Source organism: Cottoperca gobio, chromosome 8 (genome assembly GCF_900634415.1).
Source record: "Cottoperca gobio chromosome 8, fCotGob3.1, whole genome shotgun sequence".
In the NCBI taxonomy this organism is placed as follows: Eukaryota; Metazoa; Chordata; class Actinopteri; order Perciformes; family Bovichtidae; genus Cottoperca; species Cottoperca gobio.
The window spans coordinates 15996820-16006307 of NC_041362.1; the positions used below are offsets into that span (position 1 = coordinate 15996820).

General features: G+C 43.3%; 1 protein-coding gene across 1 annotated transcript; it reads right to left on the reverse strand.

Moving 5' to 3' along the window:
• Nucleotides 1–884: 884 nt before the first annotated feature.
• smcr8a (Smith-Magenis syndrome chromosome region, candidate 8a) lies at nt 885–9363 on the reverse strand. The gene is given in 5 exon segments (XM_029438482.1): nt 885–3483; nt 4991–5022; nt 5024–6406; nt 6408–6753; nt 8086–9363. Coding segments are annotated over 5 exon segments (2823 nt in total). The 5' UTR covers nt 8688–9363; the 3' UTR covers nt 885–3023.
• Nucleotides 9364–9488: the final 125 nt, after the last annotated feature.

The window sequence follows — 9488 nt, forward strand, 5'->3', positions numbered from 1 at the left end:
TGGAGTAGGGTTGACTTTCCAAAGTATTTGCAATGAGCACAGAGATATTCCACTTTCAGCATTTAAACATTGAACTGTTGGAACCAGAAGAAAAACATTTTAAGTGGAGGGGAACTTTAAATTAAAAAACAAATGTATTCTATGTTTATCCTCAATGTTGCCACGACTAACAGCCAGGTAGCTACTCAAGAGGTTATAATGTCATAATATAGGACGAGTTTTCCAAACGGGGAATTGCAGATATTTTTCCAATTTTGTGGTATTTTGCAGCAGTGGAATGTAACCTTTACTTAAGCACCGTACGTTTTGTACAATTTGGAGGCAAATAGTCTTATTTAACTACATTTATTTGATAACTTACTTTGCAGATATTGGAAAACACTATGTAAGATCAACTAATACATTATACAGTATATTATTATAGATTAAGCTGCCCATATAAAGTAATTAAAATTAGCTCCAGCTTTACCAGCTACATTAAAGTAATGGCACATTAATGAATCAATTAGAATCCAATAATATATTTATTATTGTGAATTGGTTCATTCTGCATATTGAATACTTCTACGTCTGGTATTTTATATTTATTTGCTAATACTTTTACTGAAGTCCAGTTTTGATTGCAGGACTTCTACTTGTAACAGAGTATTTCTACCATCTCTCTTTGCTGCTCCAGCAGGGCAATTAGTTTTCACAGATGAGCATTTATTATTCATGACACCTCAAATGCTCGCACATCTGTCACCGCTAAAGCAAGTCACACAGACACGAGTCTGTTCGAGTGTTTAATGATCTGTAGGATTCATTCTTCCTGCATCTCACAGAGAGATTCCCCAGGATCAACTAACTCCTGCGTTACCCAGGCATCCACACAAACAATGAAATGGATTCAAATAATTTAATGGAATGAATGAATATCATAAACATTAACATTAAAGCGTCAAAGACATTCACAACGTGCTTTATTAAAGTAACTGGCAACAACGGCGCCTCACAGGGCCGAAGTGAGCACGACACCCCCCTCGTGATGAGATACAAAAGGTGGGCATGATATGGCAACATAAGGACACTGAGTGACGACATGTTAAGCACACTGTGGTATGGCTTGTTCAGATTACATTCACCTTTTTGCATTAGAGGGACAAAAAAAAAAAAAGGTTTGCTGTAACATCTTAGCCGTAAAATGTGTTATTCAAGCAGTCAAAAAATGTTTATCACGTGGCAAAAAAAAAAATATCAAGCATTAAACTGAAATAATACATTAGGTGGAATTAAAAATGTCAGGTTTCTGTTAGTTAAAATCAAAAAGGGTCTTGTTCGAAGCAGGGAGGGCAGCACGTTTTTTGACCTTCCACATTAAAAGTCTGACCATGCAGTCACAAGTACAGTTACCATTCTAAGATACGGAATAACAGCTCCATCACTGACGCCACAGAATTAGTCAAATCTAAAATACTATCAAAGACGCCTCTTAATTGTCTCAACTGGCCGATGTGGCAGAACTTCAAAGATATCGTACCTTTCTCCAGCATCCTCCAAAGAGAAAATCTGGGTGTATTAAGCATGATGGTCATAATCCAAATGTCGTCGTAAAGCAATAAATACAGAAGAGTTTTGTTCATATCACACATCCAGCAAGGGTTGTTCAGAAGAACATAAATAATAGGCAACTGTCCTAATTCAAGTGTCAAGCTTGCTTTTGATGGCACAGGAAAGCATTGTTTCCCCATAATAAAATCTATACACCACTGTCTCAGCAACATCTCAAACCGTTTCAGCATCTTCTCCGAGTCACTTCATCCAAATACAACAAAACAGAAATATTATCAATATGGTGATTCACCCTGGCACAAGACAGTCTCATGCTGACACCACTACACTCTCTCACAACTTTTAAGACAACAGTGAAATTCAATACATTTAGGTTTAAGTAGCTTTAAAATGTTCCTGACTGTGTGAGTAATATCCATGAGAAATGCTCGCCAGCACTTAATAGTGACAGGTTTTGGCTGCCGCTGGCCCAACATGGGTGGGTATGTATCGTGATGACATTATTTCCGGACATGCAAATATCACGTGGGGCCGAATGGATCTAATTCACGTAGCGAATATTATTTCTTCATGCATCGCCAACCTGAAAGCTGGGAATGTTTACTCCATGCTCACAAAAGTCAAACCGTCTCAGCTAAAATCCAACATCGTGTCTCTATTTGCAACAAAACGGAGATTACTGCAGGAATGTGTGTTTTAAATTGATTCACAAAAGAAATATAAAATAAAATAAAAGCATAGGCTTCAAAAATGTTTTGGAAGTTATGTGGTATTTTATTTTTTAAAGAGAGAGGCATGTCACAAAACCAGCTGGGACAAGCCTGCGCTGGGCTAATACGGTTTCACGGATAGACGTCTGCTCTCAACGGGCACACAATGTCAGCATATTTAAATTTGTTGCAGTAATCCTGAAAAACATGTTTATACATAGCTGATATTATATCATAGCTGACAAACTGCTCAGTGATTGGTGGGTGATTTAACCTAGCTGGCTCAGGTCAGACCAGCACATTTGACGCACACTCTGTCTGTGTGTGTGTGTGTGTGTGTGTGTGTGTGTGTGTGTGTGTGTGTGTGTGTGTGTGTGTGTGTGTGTGTGTGCTGAGGAGAAGGCGGGGGGGGGGGCTGACCTTAAACAACCATTTGTTCCCCCATGAAAAACAAATGACTCATAGACAATAAGTAGAACCGACCTTCGTGTGCTCTGTTTCTGGTGTTTGTGAACGTCCTCTGGACCAAATACAGAATAAGTGAACGGCTCACTGACATTCACAACTCACTCTGTCTCCTTTTTCCTGCCCGCAGAGGAAAGAGAGAGACCAGAGAAAAAGACAGCAAGGCAGAGAGAGAGATTACATAAGATAATAAAACAAGTGCAGAGTTTGTTCTGAAAATAAAACCATTAAAAAAAGTAAAGGGTTAAAGATGACTTTTGATAAAACGTGTGTGGGAATCTTCGTCCCAGTGTAATATCAGATTTTGTATAAAACATTGGTGGTGTAGTTGAAACTAAAAGAAGTTGCTGCTGCGCTGCTCCCGGTGGCGGGCTTTAGGTACTGCTGAGTTATGAGCTGGCTGAGGTAGAGCAGTATCTGACTGTCCTCCTCTCCCAGCCCCAGCTGCTCCTGCAGGAAGCAGCGGCGTCGGCCCTCCACAACTTCGGGTCCCTCCGTGGAGCTGACCGGCAGGTGAAGGTGGTGGGTGAAGGTCAATAGGAAGGCCCTGGCTGCCAGTTGACAGAGCGTGCTCTGTAACTGGAGGAAGTAGGTGGAACCGCGGCGGACATAGGTGCGGTGGTCAGCTATGTTGGCAAGGAGTTGGCCTTGATATGGCGGACAGCGCAAGGTCTTCTGGTCGGCATCCAGGATGGAGATGTAGCGACTGTAGCGGGACAGCGAGTAAAGCATGCTGGAACCCACAGGGGACGCCACTCTGTTGGGGACAGACAGACACATACTGGTTTTAGTTACTTTGTAAAGGCAGATTATAACCGTTTGTAATATGCAGGTTATTCTCTATATTTGTGTTAAAATGTATATTATTATGTATTATTCCAATAATGAATTTATAGCGGATAAATGATCAGCTGATAGTACAAAGACAAATTGCTTTTATTGACTCAACAAGGGCAGAACCTCCGATACAGAAGGTGGTGGTATGCACCTTTAAAGTAAGTTTGCAATTTGTGAATAAACACAGAGAAGAATTCACAGCTTCAGAGGAAGAAAGCATGACTTCTATTTTCAAGTTTTTTGATGTACTTAAAAATGAATTTACATTTGAAGAGTCAGAAATCTTTGTGTTGTTGTGCTAACAAGTTTGATTTGCATAATTCAGAGCTGTGGAATATTAAATCATCCATCTTTGCTACATTTGAGCCTTTCTTACATAAAGGTTACAAAAATGTGAAATGATCCATTATCTTATCCGTATCGGACATGAGAAGCAGGTAACTATCGGTATCGGCTGAAAGGAATCCATATCCTGCATCCCTAATATACAGTATGTCAGCATGTCTGCATGTCTGATTGGCCCTGTATAATTAGCAATTGTTTTGTGTCTAGAATTGCGTACAGTAATTTAAATTTAAATGCTTGGCTTCTCTTTTGGGCACAGATGCCCTACAATAATAAGGTAGGGTGTAAAGATGAAGAAAATCCAGTTTGATATGTCACAGTGGTGTCACGATTCAGTACATTTTCATTACAGCTAAGTGCAACTACTGAACCAAAATGATAAATACACCCAGAGTTGCTCTGATGTAAAATCCACATCACGATCCCATAAGAACTCCTCCTGCTGACTCACTCAACGCCTCCAAATGTCTCAACAAAGACATTAATTGCATGAACCTGTGGTCTCTTCTTCTAAATGAAAAATATTGGAATACTTTGAATAACAAAGATGAGTAGAAATGGAAAAGAAGTCCAAGGACAGACGTGAGGCTGCAGGTTTAACAGATGAACAGTTGGTTGTGTGAGTCATCGAGGACTGAGTCAGACCAGATGAGCAACTTAAAAGTAAGATTCCCTTAAAGGAATACTTCACCCCCAAAATGACCATTTGTATATCAATTACTTATCCTGTTTTATCGTGAATTCTTCAGGAAAACTTTGTTTTGTAAGAGTCAAAAAACAGGAAAGATTCTTGATGAATTGAAGAAAATGGGGGCCACGTTTAACAACAGCAAAACTGAATAGATAAATGAGACTTAGATTATATTGCACAATAATGTGAGAGTTTGTAAACAGATTTTCTAATGTAGTTTTGCTATATCAAAGTGACACAGGGTGAGTAATTGATATACACATCGTCATTTAGGGGGTGAAGCATCAAGCTCAATGTTTTAGTAAAAGTATGTTAGGAACATCATCTGTCATCATCCTTTGTATAAGAGTGTCGCTTAAATGTCTAGAATATAATAGCAAATTGGAAGTACCTTTGCAATCCAATGAGTTTCCACCTCTGCAAGGTCAGTGAGGGTGAAGGGGCAGGACAGCCAGGCTTGAACTCTCTCTCCACACTTCCGAGGTCCGGGCACAAAGAGAGCCAGAGCAGCAACCAGCCGGCGGACTCTCCCCTCATCTGCCCCGAGCACCACCAGGGTTCTGCCGCTCAGCAGACACCACAGAGCTTGCATGGCAAAGGGGTACTGTCGCACAAACTTTAAGGCTCCTTGTCCAGCCTTCTTCCTCTGACGCAGGGTCACCATCCCCCCGTAGCCAAGAGGCGAGGCAGCTCGATCGGACCCTGTAGAAGCACTCATCGTACAGTCTGACCCATCCTCCATTGAGGTACGGGAAACTGCATCTCCAAGGAGCCCAACAGGCAGCTCCAGCCCAGTCACAGGGCTTTCTGAGCACGGAGAACCCACCGTGTACTCGTCCTGAAGGGGCAGTTGGGCCTGGGGCTCCTGGTTGACCACCAGGTTTTGACAGGGATGTGGGTGGGAGCTTTGGCCAAGACGAGGCACTGCCTCTGGGGCAGAAGCCTCATAAAGGAAACCCTCTTGGGCCATACAGCATGCTGAGTCCAAAGGAACCAACAAATCAGAAGCCCCATCAGTTAGTCCCTCAAACTCGTCTTCCCTGGTGGCCTCCAGCTCGGACACCACCTCCAGCAGAGACACGGGTGTCTCGTCTCCCTCATCCCCAGCAGTAGTCTCCATTTCTTCGCTGCTGCTCTCTCTCTCTAGGTCAGTGTTGTGGTCCGGGTCAAGGATAAGGTCAGAATCAGGATCAGGGGCTTCTGATTTAGTAAGATCCTGTTGCCTCTCTGCGAGACCCATCTCGCTCTTATCACTGCTACAACTTCCTTTGGTCTCCTCCGAGCTCTCTTGAGTCTCCAGGGTCTGGTCTGAGGGGGAGGAATCAAGATGGCTTTCCACAAGCCCAAGCTCAGTCTCTTGAGTATGGCTGGTCTCTGAGGTGAGGTCGAGAGGGCCTGGAGGCTCCAGAGCATCGAGCTCTAGAGGTTCTGGTCCGAGCACGATATGAGGTGGATTTAAGAGAGTATAGTTATCTACAGTATGGTTCACAGCACAGAATGATTTTAGGGTTCCCCCTTCACCCTCATCATCATCATCTCCGAGGTCCTCCTCAAAAAGGAAATTGGTAACTCTCTGTTTCCTGCGAAGTGCCATGTCCAGGCGGCGGGTATGCAGGTAGCACAGGTCCCCCCGAAAACCCCTCTCCGTCTCCTTCAGGAGCGCCACAGTGGCCTCGTAGAAAGTAATGTTGCACAGCTCTTGCAGGGTTTTCAGGCGCTTGTCAAAACATTTTGCGGACTTAGCTTTGATCAGCTGTGGCGTGTAGGAAGGCCTACGTTTAACGCCCTCATCTTCCACCTCATCCGCAATCCTCTTCACCTCTTTCATTGTTGACCTGAAACTGCCCTTCCTGCCCCTTCTCCCCTTTGTCGGTGTAACTGAAGGGCCTGGCAAGCTTGGCGTATTTGTCTAAAAGCTGCTCGCACTCACTCAAGCACTCGGTAATACACTTCTGGCAGGTGACGGCGTGAGGATCTCGGCGCGGTCGGTGATGGTAGGAGCTGATCTGTCTCAGCAGGTCTCTGTGTTCGTAGATGCTCTTTTCTACATTTGCAAGCTCATTGGCCTTCTCCACAGCATGAGCAGAGTACATGCGCTGAGGCCCCGCCTCTCTCTGCAGGCCCTCCTCCCTCTGCAGCACAGAGTGAGTGTACCTGAGGGGAACAAAACACAGTTAGGAAAGGGAATACAGTCTGACTTTGTCCTCAAGAGGAGCATCAGTGTAACTGAGAAACCACTACACAAGAAACAATGAAAACCTTTAACATGGGACATCATGAACTGTAAGACTAGGGTTGGGGTTCATTAGCCAGTTGTGTTTTAAACCATGCTAGCAACACTAGGGATGGCAATGTTGGTCTGTTGGTCAGTTGGTCCATCACTTAGGTCCTTAGTACTTTTCCTCTAGCATCAACAACAGTTTGACTTTTTTGGCTGTTAGAGAAATTACTTGACAAAAATTAAATGTATTACTTTGAAATTGTTTCTAATCTGTTTGGTTTCAATGAACTCCATCATCAGATTACAATTTCATTACTTTGGTTTATGACCACAAACCTGCAAAACTAATGACATTAGCAATAACCTCAACTGCACGCTATGTTTTGTGCTAATTAGCGAATGCTACCATGCTTAAACGCTAAACTAGGATGGTGAACATGGTAAATATTATACCTGCTAATCATCAGCAAGTGAGCTTGGTCATTGTGAGCAAGAGTGAGATCTCCTGAAACTACGCTATTATTAGTCAATTTTGGAACTCTGAACCAAAATGTAATTTTAAAAGCTTTATTTTTTTTAGTGACCTCTTGATTTGAAGAACATGTTTTGTCACATATGAGATAGTGTTAAAATGTGGTTTAATTAACTAGAGTTTATGCCTTTTTTCCCCAAATCAAGATCACCTCCCTCGCATATTCAATTATTATGGACCAAAAGTATTAAAATGGTAGATAACATTGTTTGCAAGCTTTCCGGAAAAAACCCCCCACACAGACGGAATTCCCTTTACTTTATAATGTGTTAACATGACACATAATCCTAGATAAAGCTGTGTTCAATCAAATTACCGCAAACCTACTGACACAAACATTGGAGTCTGGTGGTATTATTCCAGTAACCCTGGTTGGTCTCTGTGTCTGTCCACATAATCAAGTCAAACTAAGTTTTCTTCAAGAATTGAAGGCAACATGGGATGAGTTATTGTTATAGAAATGATCCTTTTGTGGCTGAAGTATTCCTTTAACGGGAACTTAGAGGCCACTAGGTACATGGTCAATAGACAGAGGACAGTAGGCGTAAAGTAGGGGTGGAGGCGTACGGTCTATAAGGGGCCAACAGCTAATTTAGGTCTCAAGGCCCCTACCTGATTATCCAGCAATGTGATTACCATTTTTTACAAGATTATTCTGTTCATGACTGAACAATAGATAAGAGAGGATATCAGATGTATGTTAGCATGTAAAAGGTTGTATTGAAGTTCTTACTCCAGGTCCCGGAGCTTCCTCTGGAGCTCCTTGGCAAATGCTCTCCTGTTCCCAGCCTTCAGACACTCCGAGGCCTGAGAGAAGCGGAGGGACAGCTCCTGAAACTGCAGCATGATTTTCCTCTCGTCTGCAGAGACGTACGCCATACAGAACGGTCGCACAAAGCCTCTCGCTTCCAGGTCGTAAAGCGTGAGGTGATGAACGTAGGCGAACGCCCCCTCCTTTGAGTCGCCTAGCACCACCCTCGAATCCTCCACAAAGCTGAGCCTTGGGTAGCCAGTGCCGGGTGGATGTCCCACAAATGAGGCCTGGTAGTCCACTGACATGATGCGCAGGGAGAAGTAGTTGAGATCGAAAGTGCCACAGACTTTGGGGTCATCTGGAATGGTGAGGAGAGGCTGAGGGCCCACCTGCTCAGAGAACTCAGAGATGAGGATGAAGTCTTTGGTGAACTTAGCATAAGAGGTTTTAGCCCAGGGGTTGGAGTCAGCCAGCGGATAGAGAGGAACAGAGAACTCCTCGGGGGGAGCCCAGGGGTCAGGAGCCGTCTGCCCATACTCATCCTCTTTAGTGAAAGCCACCACGTCAGGTGAGCCTATCATAGTGGTGTTATTGAGCAAGGCATGAGAAACACAACACACAGAGCAACACAGTGAAGAGTCATAAACCAGCTGTCAGAGCACAGCAGTGGAGGGCAGCCTCATAAAGTGCAGTCAGATGGACCATTCTGCTGCGCATTTGTTAGTGAGGTTAATAAACTGGAGATTGCCAGAGATGGAGATGGTCCACAGACAAATTCAAGCTGATTATACGTTTTAAAAGGGGGTCCCAGAGCAGAATGGGCCCAAAACCTAGCTGAGCCCCTGCTGAAGAGAGTCCACAGAACAAGAGACTTGATAATTGTCCGATAAATTAAACGTAGAGTCCTCGACAGAAATACAAATCAGTGTCTCCGTTAACAAAAGCAATTATGTTGCGCCAATCAGAGGATCCGGGCAGGCATCAGATCATTCATGCTGTGCAGGAAGAAAAAATATAAAGGATCATCAGTGAAACGCCTTACTCCCGCTCTCCTTCATGTCTTCATGCGTCGACTCCAGCACGTAACTGTGTCCTGGGTTACAGTGCGAAACGTCGGTGCGACAGAAACACCGTTTACAGAGACAAGCGCTACATGTAATTTTCACATCCAGAGACAGACGCCATGTTTACCCAGCTGGTTGTAGTCTTGTCAGGTGACCAATCCACCGCCCCATCTGGAGAAATTCCACCCTAAAACAGAAATTCTTACATAGTGTGCCTATCATCACTACTTCATATATATATATATATATATATATATATATATATATATATATATATATATATATATATATATATATATATATATATATGATCATCAA